Genomic DNA, 16,911 nt, shown 5'->3' on the forward strand with positions numbered 1-16,911 from the left:
CCAGAACATGGCGGTCTTGGCCAGCAACCAAGAAGGTCTGCAAGGGAGAGGAGTAAGGAACGGAGAGGTGTAAGGCACAGGGCAAGTGCTGATGCTCGCAGCAAAGCTTGTGAAGAAGCCTCAGCTCATAGTGATGCAGGATAGGGACCCTTGTAAGGATTGCACCCTTGTAACTTTGGAATCATTGCTGGGGAAAAGCTTCTTGCAACCAAGACGACGACCTGCGCAATTCAGAGGAGAAACTAAAGCTTCCTTAGTGGAGGGTACCCCCTGCGACCTAAGCCCTCTGCCAATGCAGTGGTCATAGCTCCTGAGAACAGCTTGCTTTGTGGCCAGCAGTGATTGCAAAGTTACAAGGGAAGAAAACCTCAAGTCAAGTAATACACAAAGGGAAAGCCTCAGCAGCACGTGATTTATCATCATAAGGAATTGAACTATAATTATAAGTCGGAGGGCAAGTGGGGTGGATTGCCTATTACCCAGACTGCGGAGGTCATAGCTAGGAGGGAGAGAAGACTATATGAAGTGTCATGTCATATAGGGTCTACTACAAGGGCGGGCAATTATTTCAGGTGGAGGGCTACTAACCAAGTTTTGGCAAGCTGTTGCGGGCCGCATTTCCCTCTCCGGCACAGGGAAGCAGGAACAGCCCCATGGTCCCAAGCCAAAAGCCTCTGCTGGGCAGGGGTTTCTGGTTGGGGGGGCAGGGCTGAGCAGGCCTTGCTGCTGGGTCCTGCCACCAGTTTCCTCTGGGCCCAACTGTCCCTGTCTCCTGTCATCTTTGACAGGCAGCTAGGAACAAATAAATATTAATTTTCTAAATTTTTTTAGGGGCCCCGCAGGCTGGATAGAATGGCCTGGCAAGCCAGATCTGGCCCCTGGGCCATATTTTGCCCACCCCTGGTCTACTAGCTCAGGAGCACAGTTTGCTCTGTTGTCATCAACAATTCAAAAGTTACAAGGCTGCAATAGAGAGGTAGGGGCAGAGGTGGTCAAGTGGGATGAGGAGCCCACAGGCCTGGGCCTACTACCCAGACCCTGGGAGGGAATTTGCTGTAGGTTTTGTCTTGGCTAGCAAACAAGAAGAAACCTAGTACAGATTTACCAGGTTTCAGACCTGAGGAAATCCATTTTTTTCCCCGTAGAACTAAAATCTAAACTCCTCATAGACTACTGCAGTGTGTGTGTCTGTGTGCCTGTGTGTAAGATTTTTTCATTATTTGATTATTTGATGTTTTGATTATTTGATTGATTATTTGATTTATTATTTAAACCACCCTGCAGGAGCAGACATGAAGGAGGAAAGTAGGGCCTTTCCCAAACCTTAGTTTTCACTTGTTGGAAAACCTAAAATCTAAAATCCTCATAAACTACTGTAGCAAAAATGATTTTAAAGGCACACATGTTACATTAGATGATTTAAGAAAATGTAGCAATTTCCTGCAATGCAGAAGTGCATTTTCTGAGACATGGTCAGTAACCACGAAGGAGGTGCTAGGGAGGGAATATGCCCGAGCACCACCCAGGGTGCTAACAGCTAAGCCCCCAGCCATGTGAGGAAAGCCTCTACAATTCAGGTATTACACAAAGGGGAAGCCTCAACAGTTGTGGCCAGCAACCAGGAGGAAGTAAGACAAGTTCAGGAACCAGGGGGTGAGCATTTCCTTCACCACCCCAGCCCACCCCACCCCCACACCCATGGTGAAAGAGGCAGGGAGGGTGGGTGTATAATCACCTGCCTTACGCTCAGTATCTATTTGCTTTCTCATCTCTCTAATTCTATATATAACAGAACGATATTGAACATACTTCGGCTACATATATATGGTGGAATTGAACCATTACAATCATGAATCCTGAAGGAAGTGTTGTCATGCTCTTCATTTTCTCTTTCTTCCTTTCTCTTTCTTCCAATATGTCACACCAACAGGGATGGATCAACCTGTGGCTAACAGTGGAAGGGGATCTGAAAACTGGAGGGAGGGAGGATAAAAAGAATTTGTACTGGTGCCTCTTGTGTAACAGAAATATATATAACATATATCACACATTGGCTACATATATATGGTGGAAGCCCAGGATGTGTGTGATGTGTCAAGGCTGATAAGGCAAATCTACCTGCTTTGAAATGCTGTGATAAGGAATTGAACAGTTACAATCATTATTGACCATTAATAAATCATCATTAATATTAGTCTTACTATAAACTCTTATTAATATATTACTACTGGAATTAATAGCTGCCTCCTATTATTAGTATTATCTGTTGTTATATTATAAGGCTATATCAGGCAGGACAAAAGTCAACTATGATGAAAGTCAATGCATAATAGTTCAGATGCATAATAGTTCAGTTGTTGAGAGAATGAATCCTGAAGGAAGTGTTGTCATTTCTCTTTATTTCTTCTTTCTCTTTCTGCCTCTTGTCACACCAACAGGGATGGATCAGCCTCAGGCTATCAGTGGAAGGGGATATGAAAACTGGTGGGAGGGAGGATTAAAAGAGCATAAGAACGTGTATTGGTGCCTCTTGTGCACCTCAAGTACCTTCTTTCACACCCCTAAAAAAATCCACCAGACCCATTTACAATAAATTTGAACTAAACAATGTGCTCCCCACCCGAACCATAGCTGACCCACATTATGCCACTGGTGCAGGGCCTTGGGAAAATTAACCTCTCCCCACCCCACCCCACGCATAGCCAGTCCTACATGCCACAGCAGCAGCGGTGGGGAGTCGGTGAGTGTCCTGATGCGAGGCCAGTGGCAGCGCTGAGGAGTCGCCCCATCTGCTTTGCCTATCTCTGCAGGGTCCCCAAAGCGCTGTGCCTGGGTTGGTTGCTTGAATTCACACACCCCCGGGGACGACCCTGAGGGCACAGACAAGTGTCAGGCATCACTCACCAAAGGTGGCATGTAGCACATTGCCATGTCTACTTTCAAGTCACACGTCGCACAGGTGCAGGCGGGCATCATATAGCACTCAAAGCTTCATTGCACCCCACTTGATCAGCCTGCAGTCTTTTTGAATCCTGTATTCACATTGCTGTGCCCTCCAGAGGTAAGTCTTGTTCCTGGGATGAGTCCTTCTCTGCCCTCACTGTGCTGTTATCCCTCATCCACCTCAAACCTCCCTCATCAATACAGCAAACGCGCACCCCAACCTCTGCTCCTCCACTTTATAGTGCTTGAGTGGGGATGCTCCCCTCCCCCTCCCCCCTGTTCCAGCAGCTGGACTTTGGTATGGAAAAAAACAACAGACAGTCTGGCACAGTCTGTGGAAAAGAGCACAAAAAGAAGGTGGAAAAGTTTGCAAAGTCCCTGGGTTTGTTTGCAAGAAAAACAGGTCAAGGAAGTCTTGTGAAGGGTGATCCAAAAAAAGAGCATCATGAAGGCAATGTGAGGCCCTGACTTTGCAAAATGGCTGGTGGCTTTCCAAAAAGCAAGCCAAGCTGGCTGCTGGGGGGTGACACACCCAGGCAGCCCCGCTGTTTATCCACCCTGCTGTTTACTTCTGGAGCCCCCTGTGTACCTGTGCAAGAGAGATTGTTTTGTGTGCAAGCAAGCAAAGCAAAGCTAAGCTGGAAACCCCAGGGTGCCGCCTCCCCCTCCCCCCATCATGTGGTAGAGAGATTGCCAACCCTTCCCCTCTCCCCAGAACCATGCAGGAAAAACAAGAGGGAAGTGAACCCAAACAATGAACGAAATCCACCTTTGCAACCAAGGTGTGTAAGGGTGGATGTGGAAGAAGACACAGGAAGCCAGGAAACCATGAGTTTTTATTGTTTGCAACACAATATTACAGCAGTTACTTGGGCTTCTTTGCCTTCACCCCACCATGACCCTGAACTGCCCCCTCTCCCTGAAATGCAGTGGCACCCTCCTGGCCCTGCTGGCAGTTGTACGGCCCTGCTGTGACCCCACTGAGTTAGGGGAAACAGGCTTGGCTGTTATTCTTGGCTCGTCTTGCACAGAGGCAAGATAAGGGAACCAACTTTTCCCTTTTGGGCATTGTAGCCATTTATTTAGGTAGTTCTGCACACTCTGAAATGCATCCCTGAATGTGGCGTGTGAACTCCGTAATTCAGCATGGAACTCCTCTACCATGTCTTTCAAATTCCACATGGTGTCTTGCATTTCCTCGAGAATGGCATCCCCTTACACGAGGACTCATGGAGCTCATCCTGCCAGGCATCTTCATGTTGCACTCTGCTTACTGAGGACTCCGCCAAAACTTCAAGTGAGGATTTGCAGAACAATCTCTGCTTGCTGCGAAAATCTCTGCAGCGCTCTGCTGAGGTGTGAGCAGGGCACCATTCCCAATGGGCATGGGTCACAGTGGCTGATAAACAAAGAAAAAAGCAATGGTTGCCTTCCCCACAAGAGGAGGAAAGTACACACTACCACCACCCTCACGAAATGCTGGCAGGCACAGAAACAGACCCCGCAACAGTGGGGCACCATTCGTACTGCCCAAAACTTACGAGTACTCACTGCTCCAGGAACAGGTCCATGCCTGCCACTGTTAGCTGCAAAAAAATAACATATTTTCACACATATATCCCGCAGGGTATACACGATGTTACCAAAAAACCCAAAAATGGATGGGTGCGGGCTATTGACGAACTTTTTTTCCCCACTGGGCCCAGGCAGGCCGAGCTGCGCCGCCACCGTGGGGGCCGGGGCTGGGCTGTGCTGCCACCGCTGTGGGGGCCAGGGCGCGCCACCGCCACCAGGGCGGGCTACACCACCTCCCCGCTGGGCCCGGGCAGGCCAGGCTGTGCCGTCGCTGCCACGGGGGCCGGGGCCAGGGCAGGCTGGGCTGCGCCGCCTCCCTGTGTATACGCCGCCACAGGGGATACACGGGTGCGGCGTATACACAGACTGATTTACAAAAATACAATTTTCCACGGGTTATACGTGGGTGCAGCTCATACCCGTTGGTGGGCTATATCGCGAAAATACAGTAATTAAAGCTAATCATTAGCTATCAAATCTGGCCTGCACTACCACAGAAAGAACATGGTGAACCACCTACAGAAATGCATGAATTTCTTCCCCTCACCCCTGGGAGCCCCCCAAACTGAACCAGCACAAACCCAGGAATTGCCTGGCAGTGGCAAGAGGCACATTAGAAGAGACTTACCAGGTCAAGCATGTCCTTGGGTCTTGGTAACAGTAGATGATGCATCAGTCACATGGGTTTCTTCCTGACCCTCAACCTCCTCGGCTTCATCATCCATGCTGCTCCGTGGAACGGAGGGGCTAAGTGGCACTAACTGTAAGGTGACCAATGGTTGTTCCTGCCACTCATCAGGGAACAGGGGAGGAGTCTCCAAACAGCTGAGACATGCTCATTATTTCCCACTCAGAAGGGGCTGCTGCCACCTCCCCCTCCTCTTCCACCTCCATGTCCAGCCCAAACCCAGTGCTGAAAGTCTCCAAACCCAGGGTGTCACCTCATCCTTGGAGAGAATGATGGCCAGTTTGTCATAGAAGGGAACAACTGTGAGACCTGATCCAGAATGAGAGTGCACATCTGTCCCTCTGTGCATCTCAGGGACTTGATCTGAGTCTAGTCATGATTGCGCCCTTGCACCTGCATGCCCTTTGCAATCTAAACATAAACAGGCATATTCCTCCTACTTTCCAGCCTGTCTATGATCCTCTGCTCTGCCCAAATGTTGATTAAGTCCTCCAGTTCTTCCTGGCTCCAGTTGGGTCCACAGGCATTGGAGGTATCAGCCTCCTGGGCTGTCAGCTCCATACTGCTGGCCTTGGCTTTCTGAGACATGTCAAAGCAGATTGTGGTCAACAGCACAAGTGATTTGTGAAAGGGGCTGGGCCACCTACAAGTTTATCGGGGTGACCACCAGCATCTGGGGGAACGTTTGTTCACCAGAGCGCCCCAAGGGATGACGAGGTCGAATGGTCACAAACTACTTCAAGATCGTTTCAGGCTGGACATAAGGAAGAACTTCTTTACTGTCTGAGTCCCCAAGGTCTGGAACAGCCTGCCACCGGAGGTGGTTCAAGCGCCTTCATTGAACACCTTCAAGATGAAACTGGATGCTTATCTTGCTGGGATCCTATGACCCCAGCTGACTTCCTGCCCTTTGGGCGGGGGGCTGGACTCGATGATCTTCCAAGGTCCCTTCCAGCCCTGATGTCTATGAAATCTATGAAATCTATGAAATTCTGGGTGGGATGCCTTTATACTCAGGCTGTGCTTGCATGAGAGTCTGGGAAAATTCCAAGGATTGTGAAGTCATTACCTATAAGTGTCAAGAGACCCAAAAGTGATGAAGCACCCAGTTAACAACAAAATGAAGGCGATGGGGTAAATAAGGCCATTGTATTTTGGGATGGCTGCTCAATGACCCGGAATGTTGCAAAAATTGAGACCTACCTGGCTGCTTGTGCAAAATATTTTTTTCACACAAGCACAGCCTGTTTCCCATTAAAATGGCAAAAGTTTTGCATAGCCAGGAGAGGAGTAGGCAAGACATTTTTTGTTTGCAAGCTTGATTACATCAGAAGACCAGTGACTGCTAAGTTCAGGATAAAAGGATGTGCAAAAGCCCCAATGCCCCGAGGTGCTGAGGTGATGTGTTGAAAAGCAGCTACACCAAGCTCCAGACCAACCACACAGTCCCTGCCCCCCACTTGGTGCAGATGGGTGAGAGGCCACTGCTGATGGAGAGGGGCAAACTGAAGAACGAGGATGAAATCTGCAATATGATGGATGACATGGAGCAGGAGGAGGAGAAGGAGGAGGAGGAGGAAGTACTGGTTCTGCAAATGCTGTTTAGCTTGGGATTACTGCTGGAATGCTTAAGAAGGAAGGATAGGAATTGTGCTATACTGTTCAGTGGCAAGTTGTGGTCCTGCTTTAACAGCATTAATGACAATAATAATAATAAGAAACAGGAACTCAGAGGACTTGCACTACACAAAGCAAAGCAAACAAGTGGAATTTGACTGGGCTCTGTTGACAAACTGAGGAGGAGGACCAGAATCCACACGATGTGAGCCCACAAGAGCAACTTGGACTGGTGGGAGTGAATCATGCAGAGCACTTGGAACAACCAGCAGTTGGTGGAGATGTTCTGAATGAAAAGAGAGATGTTCTATCATATTGTCTCAATGCTGGGGCCACACATGATGAGGCAGGACACAAACATGCATCCGGGCATCCCACCAGACAAGAGGGTTGCAATGGCCACCATGAAATTGGCCAGCCCATCCAGCCTCTGCTACATTGCCAACCAGCTTGGTGTGGCTGCCTGCATGGTCAGGCAGCCAAATGGAGAAGTATGCCAGCTGCTTAAGGAGATTGCTGCAAACATTATCCACCAGGAGAATCTGCAGGAAGTCATAGATGGCTTTAATGAGAAGGGGTTTCTGAACTTCATGGGGGCTTTAGACAGCACTCACATCCCAGTGCTGTGCCCTGCCAGGAGTGGGAGGATTTACACAAAGAGGAAAAGATATACATCTGTGATCCTGCAAGTCATTGTGGACCACCAAGACTGATTCACAAACATTTTTACTGGGTGGACCGGCAGTGTGCATGATGCACACATGTTCAGAAACTCACCTCTCCTTGCCCTCATGGAGAAAGGACACTATGCACCCAGCATTGAGGAGACAGTGATCTACAGTGTCGCTATTCCCCTGGTATAGTAGTGATGCTGCCTACCCCTAAAGCCCTGGCTCATGAAGCCTTATGAAGGGAGCGTTATCAACTTTCAGAAGATAGCTTTCAACTACTGCCTCAGCAGTTGCAGGATGGCCCTGTGTCACGGGATGGGGTCCCCAAGGATGGCCTTGATACCCTAGGGCCCCTCGACCATGCCAATTTGGCCTGATGGGAACCTTCTTTTCTCTCCTGCCACGTCTTGATGCATTTATAATGAATAGGGAGGCTGCCTTCAAGTCCAGTTGGACATAGTCCTGATGGACTTCACTGAACCCTGTGGGTTCCTGGACCCCTCATGGGTCCCATTTCAAAATGGATGTATCAGAACACCCCAGCCTTATGGGCTATATGCGTGGCTCCAAACCGCCCCAAGCCTCGTAGATGGTATTCCCACAGTGCCCCTCCGAGGCCTTGATTTCACTTGGCCTCGGGTTGTCACTAGGCTCTCTGGAGCCCTGTCTCTCTCTGCGCCTACACTGGCACTAGGGTCTGTTCACCACCCGAACACTGTGCCCTCTGTGGTGCTGGGGCCTGGGCACCCCGAATACTGCACCCTCTCTGGTGCCAGGGCCTGGGCACCCTGAATACTGTGTCCTCTCCGGCACCAGGGTCCCCATGCTGTAGCGGACCCCCATGAGGCCTTCTCCTTCCCCAATAGACTTACCCAAACTACCGGTGTTATAAACAAAAATCAAAACTGCAAGCACCTAGGCTACACCATAACTCAAGCTGCACAGGGTGTGCTCTGTCCCTTAAAAGTTACCAGGAGCAGACAATTTATAGTCAGGCCTCTTCCCCTTGCTTTCTCTAGGAGGGCTCCTTCCCCCTTGGCCACTGGCAGAGAACTGCCTTCCTGGCCTCAGCCCTGTGGTTTATATATGTGCTAGGCCCTGCCCCTTCTGGTCAGCTGACAGGTGTGGGCCAACTATCTCATTCTGGCTGCCCTGGTAACCAGCAGCTGGGGCTCCCAACTGACTTCTAGGGCTCTCTCTCTAGCAGTTTCAACCCTTAAAGGAGCAGGACACCCTAGTGCCCTGAGACAGCCTGGAATGTGCATTTGGCCGACTGAAAGGATGATGGAGGATGCTTACGTGCTGGCTCGAGATGGATCAAGAAAATCTAATAGCCTTTATTGTGGCAGTGTACCTGGCCAAGAAAAGAGAGGGTTTCTCATTGGAAACTGTATGAAGATCAATGAGCTTGGGAGTGCTGGGAAATGTAGTCCAAAAAAAAAAACCTGAAAAAAAAGCCAGAAGAGCTCACCAGCACCAACATAGACAACAACCACCTATCAACCAGGCGGCAACAAACATACACACACCCACCTGCTATTCTTATGATATCATAGCCCCACCTGCTACTCTTATGATAAAGCAGTTATTAAGCAGCTATAGTTAATGAAAAAAAAAACATATTTTTGTAGCATGGTGGGATGGGAAGGGAAAGGAATGGGAGGAGAGGTTTCATACTGTAATAGTAAGAGCTTTGCTTAATGCTTATAGCAAGAGTTTGGTATGTTGACTTTATAGTAGGCTGGTGAAATAGCACGTAGCTTTTTGCTTTGTGAGTGTGATTGAACTATGAACTTAGATAGTAGAATGCTGTAATACACTAGAACGTAGTAAACACTAGGTGTGTTAGATCATGACTCATTTCTAAATTTTTAGCTTGAAATAACTAAATCTCTAGTTTGAGATAATGTTATTTACTTTAAACTATATGAGCTGTACATTCTTAAGTTACGAGGAGTTTTTTTCACTCTAGCAAGAAATTTTGCATAGAGCCCAGCACAGGCTATCCCATCCCCGAGATTGAGACACTCTGGAGCCAGAATAATTATGCGGAGTGGCGGCTGCTGCCTAGAGCCAATGTGAAGTAATCATCCTCTCTGCTCTGTCCTATTGCCTGCCTCTGCGAGTATCCTTAAATAAAGCTTGCAAAAGTGAGAACAACTGTGAGTACGTCCTTTCTTCAAGCGCGAGAAATCTTCTGAACCCAATAGTTCATTCTAAAACACATGCATCTTATTTTTGGGATTGGGATTGGGATTGGGATGGGGTCTTTGGGATCATGTACTGATGGAGAGAGACCAGACTGAATGAGCATAGGCAGGTGCAAGTGACAAGGACTTTGGGGTGACCATGACCTTGCCCAGGGGAGACTGCCAGTGAGAGTCAGGTCTGCCCAGTGAGAGTCCGGGGGCGGGGACTGGGGAGTCCGGGTGGTTCACATGTGCCTTCTGCTGTAATACATTAGGAAAGTCATTCTAGGGAGTGAATTGGCACTTAACTCCCCATACTGAAATTTCAGGGGAATGACACATGGTGGCTTAACTCACTCGAAATCACCGTTTGTGCAAACACGAATGCCATGTCATGCAAATAAAAATGCACCACACCAAAAAAAGCCGCATTAAAATTTTTGGGTGGCCTACTTTAATTCCCATGTCATCTACACAAGCCCTAACCTCAACTTCACTCGCTGCAACTTGAGACCATTGCTCCTTGTTCTGTCATCTGCCACCACTGAGAACAGTTTAACTCCATCCTCCATCCCTTCAGGTAATTGAAGGCTGCTATTAAGCCCCCCTCAGTCTTGTCTCCTCTACACTAAATAAGCCCAGTTCCCTCAGTCTCTCCTCAGAAGTCATTTATCCCAGCCCCCTCATCATTTTTGTTGCCCTCTGCTAGATTCTCTCCAATTTGTCCACATCCTTTCTGTAGTGGGGGCCTCAAAACTGAACACAGTACTCCAGATGTGGGCTCACCAGTGCTGAATAGAGGGAAATAATCACTTCCCTCGACCTACTGGCAACACACCTACCAATGAAGCCCAGTATGCCATTAGCCTTCTTGACAACAAGGGAACAATGCTGGCTCATATTCAACTTACTGTCACTGTAACCCCCGGGTCCTTTTCTGCAGAGTTGCTGCCCAGCCAGTCAGCCCTCAGCCTGTACCGGTGCATGGGATTTTTCCATCCCAAGTGCAGGACTTTGCATTTGTGCTGCTTGAATCTCATGTGACTGCTTTTGGCCAAATCCTCCAATTTGTCTAGGTCACTCTGAATCCCAGCCCTACCCTCCAACATATCTACTACTCCCTTCTGCAAGCTTGTTGAAAACCCTTAAGATTAAATCATAACATTATGCCAAATAGGAGGACCCATCCTTATTTTCTGTGTGAACTGTTTATCAGGGATGGGGACAGGGTAGAATCAAGGATTGGGACAGGACCTGTTTAACAGGGATTGGGACAGGATCATACTACAGCAGAACAGGATCTGGCTCATGTATGTTATACATACACACAATCCACATTTAAATGAGAGCAATGTTTCCTGACTGTGTTGCTACCTGTGGATTGCCAGTGGCTGGCCACAAGTTTACCAAAGAGGAGGGATGAAGGAACAAAGAGCTCCTGCATTGGTGGGACTGCTCAGAGTAACACCCATTTTAGGAGCTACCAGAGAAGCAAGTGCAGTCCACTCAACCTGACTCTTTTGCCAAAAGCCATTTGGACATTTTTTTTTTCTTTAAATAAAATATATGATAGAACCAGAAGCTACCAAAATCCAACCAGATGCCCATGATGCAGATTTAGTGAATAATGTTCCTCACAGATAGTAAATGCCTTTTCAGCACAGACAGAGAGGAACTCTGGGATTCTGCCAATCACTTTCAAAGCAAGCATATTGCATGTCAAAAGCAGCTGAGAAAGGGGAAGGAACCTTTTGTTTGTTTTTTTCCTGGCTGATTTTCTTTGCAGTGTTCTTGAAAGACAGCTCTGTTGGGTCCTGCTCAGTTGAACCTGGATGAAGTTTCCATGGATTCTCTTAAGAATCCATTCTCTTAAAAAATTCATGGTTTCCTTAAGAAAACGGATATCAGATTTGCACCCCCCACCCTTTTTTTTTCTAAACAGACAATCAGCCAAGATGGAAGCGCACTCCATTTTTTAAATCTTCCTCAAGTGGGTGACTAAGGATACTGTTAATTGTTACCTTTAAGATATGTTAAGGACTCCTTTAAACAGGAGTGGCCACACATCAGGGCAGGGAAACACAAGCTAAGTGTCCTCTGAGTGTCTCAGAAAGAGTCCTCTTCTAGCGAGGATTATCTCAAGTTCATCTTGAGTAGCTCATGTTGCAGCTACATCAGACTATCCATAGGGCCAAGAGTTGGGAGCAGTCCTCCACTAGCCCAGGAGGCATCACTCCAAACCATCCCCAGGTGGATGCTCTTTCTTCCCTCAGCCAGAGGAGACAGAAAGGTAAGAATTCTCCTCCCACGCCCTGCTCCCATGTCATGCTCAACACCAGGCTTGGGGCTCCCCCCACCTTCCCTCCCAGCCCCCCACGTCCCCATTTACCTGTGCTGCCTGCCTGCCTGCTAGCCACTGCCACCACAGCTGTTGCAGCAGCTGCTGCTCTGGGCTGGGCCTAACCCAGAGAGTAACAGCAGTGGTGGCAGACAGGTTCCCCACCCTGGACTGCTCCCTAGTACAGTGCCAGCAGGCACAGGTAAGTGGGAAGCTGCAGGGGGTGAGCAGGAATCTGGGAGGAGTGGGAGCTAATATGGGGTGAAGGGCATGATTTTGGGGGGCAGTAGAGGTGTGCTGTGGGCCCAATCTGGGCTCATGAAAGGCAGCAGGGACCCAGTCTGGACAGATGGGAGTGGGGAGGGGCGGATGGACCCAATATGCATCTTCAGAGGCTGACAAGGTCCTGATCTGGGCTACAGGCCTGTTCCTGGGACCTATGCTGCCTACTGAACAGGTGAGCAGGACAGACACAGAGTCAATTTGGCAGCTCTTAGCCATGCCTCAGCTGGCCAGGCCTCTAAGGGCAGGTCAGAACAGTGCACCTTACAGAGAGTATTAACATCCCTGAAAGCTAGCATGTGCTAGTTGGAACATGTAGCTATACCCTTAGTCTAACTGAACTCTGCTGCACTAAGCAGAACAATGAAGGATGAGGAGGTGGGGAGGACAACAGAATTACACTGTAATTGAAAGAGTGAAGATAAGGGAAGGAAATCTACACCGAGTTACATTCTTTCTTGCCTGCAATAAGAGTGCACAACATGTGAATAAGCATTCTTCATGCACAGTTGATTTGCTACTTCTCTGCACTGCAGAAGTTCTTTATGAAATTCCTTCCCCCACCCCCGTTGTTAGCTGAGAACAGCCAGAGATTCAAAGCCTCATGCCACTCTGAAATACAATGTGCTCTGACCAGCCTCTACGTGCAAGTCACTTGGATATCTTCACTTACAGTTGAGAAGGCCAAGCTGTAGAAGCAATGCCAGAGCTGTTAGAATCATGAACAGCAGCAGTTCTCCTCTTTGCCCTAGAAACCAACAATTGGGTATGTGACTAGGCAGGATGCCAGAGCAATCCCCACCATGGTATAGAAATCATGGGTGATTGGCATCTTCACCTCAGGGCCCATCATGCTTTTTACAAAACAGTGGTGTATCCCAAACCACGTCAGCCTAGAGGAAATGGAAAAGAGCAATAGGAGATCACTGCTGAGTAAGTCAGCAAAAAATGAAATACAAGAAGAAGCTAGAAGAAAACACTGAGTCTGAGGTAAGAATTGACTCTATCTTGGCATATACGATCTAGCACAATGGGGTCCAGATTTCATTTTGGCCCCAACTGTTCTTCTCTAGAAGAAAAAATCAAAGTTGAAAAATAATCAAACCAAAGAGGTGACATCAGGTCCCATGTGAAATTTTTTTTTTTACTTATTATTATTATGTGATTGGAAGCAACCTGCAATCAGCCAGGAAAACCAATCAGAAGCTGCCCAGAAACTAATTGAACAGATTTCTATCACCATTTAATCTCTTACTCCTAGCACTTGTAATCAGTGCTATTAAATGGTTTATAAAGAAACTCTGTGTGTTCAGGCAGCAAAGAGGTTTACTATAAACCAGATCACACCAGAGATGGAAGCCTCCATCCACCAAGGTAATGATGCTGCCAGCAGCTCTCCAAATGAATGTTTAATGTGGCATGGTGAACCTGTTTTTAATTCATTGCTGATTGTTATGAAAGAGACAATACCTAGGCTGTAATTTACGCCATCCTTCTATAAAATTGCCTTCCACTTATTTTAAGACAAGAACAGGTTCCTCCCTGTTCTAACCACCATGTGTCCTCACTCTGGTTTCAAACATTTATTTTTTAAAAAGGTGGGTAGCAGAAAGAAACTGCTTTGTGTGATATAAAACCAGTGACAGAGGCCCTGGTGTACTTTACTGCTATAAATGCCACCCTCAGAGAGTGCTATAACTCTCCCAGATAAGAACCACATGTGTGGCAAATCCTATAGTATTTCGGTAACATGGATCTGCTACCTTAACTGAAAAGTAAACTAAAAACTGCCAAACACCTGTACATCATTAAGCCACCTGTGGATTCTAGCCTTTAGAATGACAGACTACATGTTATATCAACATACCATCATATGATTTAGAAATCTACAGTACATTCCACACACGATTTCTTTCTGACCTTAACTATGAACTTTACTAGTCAGCCAACATTATATTTGGTATATTAGTGGGCAATCCTAATCCATTACATACATAAACAGTGCATACATTTGTGATGCATTTTAGAGGTGAGGTGACAGCCACGTGACAGATTGGAAACCCATACAATTCCTATATTCTCTGTGTTTTGCCTGCTAATGTACATCTCCATAATTTATTCTAATATCCCAAACTGTTTAGCAGTTGCAAAATTGCAAGTTTTAATAAATCAAGCTGCCTTCAAGCATTTTCTCATTCTTTCTCCCTGAAACATTGTGATTTCCTTCAAATTTATACCTTCCCAAGTTTCACAATAGTGATGAAGAAGGAAAAATAATAATAAGGAAACGTAGTAAGCTTCTGTGCACATAGGCTCAGTTGGGTCAATGCTGTAACTCAGAGCTGTCCAAATTCTGACTGGCCAGGGCCACAGTACAGAGTCCTGCCCTGCCACGGGGGGGAGGGGAAGGGAATTAGCACTTAGGGGGCTGCAGTGGGTCACTGCAATTTCTCATGTGAATGAAGATGACAGGATGGCCCTATAATAAACAAAATAGTAAAAATAGATTGGCAAGCTAGATTTCCATACATACATTTTATTGGGCCAAGATCTAGTGCTCTCAACATTTTTGTCATCTCTATTTAAATCACACAGATTATTCAAATTAGGACTTCATGCAAGGCATATATTAGAAACACACCTATGTCCCCATGGGAACATTCAGAAAGAGATTTCACACTCATAATTTTTTGTGGCATGCCCAAGCATCCCGATGTTGTGTATAAGCAAATGTGTTTTCCCCATATATTCCCTTAGCAACTTTGAGGACTGTAACAGGGAACCCTAGTCCTGTTACTAAGAGACAGGGTGGTCCCTTTAAATCCAGAACCTTCCAGTCACAGCTGGCTGGTCAAGTAGGGGTTAAGGCTCAGCCCTGCCAGCCGATCAGGCGACAGGAAGGGGAAGGGTAGGATCCTACAAATGGCAAGTGGAGAAGGCCAGCAGGGAGGGGGACTCCCAATGACTATGGTGCTGTGGACGCCACGCCACGCCACGCCACGCCACGCTGTGAGCCATTCTCATGATTATCTAAAGTAAGAAGGCATGTTGCCTCTCTTGTTTCTGTATGAAAATTTTTCCATTATATGACCTTAGAAGCCAACGTTTTGTGTTGAACGTTAAGACCGGTGGTTTGGGTGAGGCTACTTGGGGAAAGAGGAGGCCTCAGTGGGGGCCCACTGCAGTGTGGGGACCCCAGCGCCAGAGAGGGTGCTGTATTTGAGGGTGAGCTGACCCCAGTGCCACAGAGGGCGCAGTATTCAGGGATGAGCAGACCCCAGAGCCACAGAGAGCGCAGGAGCCCGAGTGAGATTTTTTTTTGAGAGCTAGAGCCTGGGAGTCAAACCCTGATTAGTGCATTTTTGACTGACAGGCCTAGCTAGAGAGAGAAGGGGTAGGCCCACAGCAGCCAAGACCCCAACATAAAGAGAAATTTACAAATATCATCTGCTAGGCTTGGACTGCGGTGTAGGAGAGGAATGGAGTGCCCCCTGGCATTGGGGCATACAATGGGCAGCCTGCCGCTTAATTAACAACAAGGTGTGGCAGGCAAGAAGGCGGGCAGTTGGCCCATAACAGGTGGGCGGGGCCATCAGTAGACAGACCCCGAGCAGGCCCCCCCTGTTACAAGGACACATCCAGTTCAGTCACTGAACAAGGAAATGACCTTGTATTTCTTGAAAAGCAACCACTTTTCTTTGCCAAATTAAAAGACTTAATTTTAAAAACATTAAACAAAGTACATAACAGTTTTATAAAACTTTGCCATTTATTACTTTCAATTAAGTAGGCATTGCTTTTCCCCTCTGCATTCCTTCAAGAGTCAAGATACATTGGCCAAATCCCATTCTTCCTCACCTCACTAGCTCCCCAGTTCCTCCTAGAAATTTTATAAAACACATGGATTAAAGTGATAGCCATTAAGGGCATGTCCACACATGCAAGCATGTGTGCTTGCAGCAGCTTAAATAGAAGCAGTGCAAATTTGAGCTAGGGCTTTTTGCCTCAGCGCACATGCTCGGACATGCACTTTGTTGTGGAGCAAATTGTGCCACTTGGGGCAAAATAACACTGCCTGTCTCCTCCTGGATCTCCAGCCAGGGGGAGCCAGAGCCCGGGGTCAGCACCTGTGCTGTCCCCAGCAGTATAAAAAGCTGCCCTGTCCTAGCCCCAGCAGTACAAAAAGCTGCCCTGGCAAGTATCTCAGGGCTACTCGCTCTCGGGAGCTTCTGGGATCCAGCCAATTGGTACCTGGGAACACTACCCCTTCTGCCAGCTAGACTGATGAAGTGGCCCTGAGAGTTCCCTGCAGCCATTAACCATTGCAGTGGGGACTGCTGCCTGGCTGTGACCTGCTGCACGCCTGCCAGACCTGGATGGGGACTGCAGGGCCAGTAGAGGCATCTTCCCCTCTGGGCCAGCAACCAGTGGACTGTGGCTGCAGGGTTGGCCTCTATGCAGCACTACTGCCATGTGTGCCCCCTGCCTGGACACCTGGGCAGCTATCGCTCAGAAGATGTTCCGGGTGTGGTGGCCTGCTTTGAACTGTCAAAGCATGACCTCCTGGCCCCATTTGGCCAGGAGGTCAGCCACAGCCAGCTGGGTCCA

At 47.8% G+C, this 16,911-nt stretch overlaps 1 protein-coding gene across 2 annotated transcripts in view; it reads right to left on the bottom strand.

Moving 5' to 3' along the window:
• Positions 1-2,746: 2,746 nt before the first annotated feature.
• LOC112550912 (solute carrier family 22 member 23-like) overlaps positions 2,747-16,911 on the bottom strand; it is a 53,323-nt gene continuing 39,158 nt past the window's right edge. The window contains exon 2 of one of the 2 annotated variants that reach the window (XR_003094982.1): positions 2,747-2,870. Coding sequence is in view for 1 of the 2 variants with exons in the window: in XM_025208761.1 (XP_025064546.1) it covers positions 13,052-13,196 (145 nt within the window). In the remaining variant the exon portion in view is untranslated. Of the gene's footprint in view, positions 2,871-10,599; positions 13,197-16,911 lie in introns of those variants that run through there. The other variant, XM_025208761.1, reaches the window with a different exon arrangement.

The sequence above is a fragment of the Alligator sinensis genome, unplaced genomic scaffold (assembly GCF_000455745.1).
Source record: "Alligator sinensis unplaced genomic scaffold, ASM45574v1 scaffold879_1, whole genome shotgun sequence".
Taxonomy (NCBI): domain Eukaryota; kingdom Metazoa; phylum Chordata; order Crocodylia; family Alligatoridae; genus Alligator; species Alligator sinensis.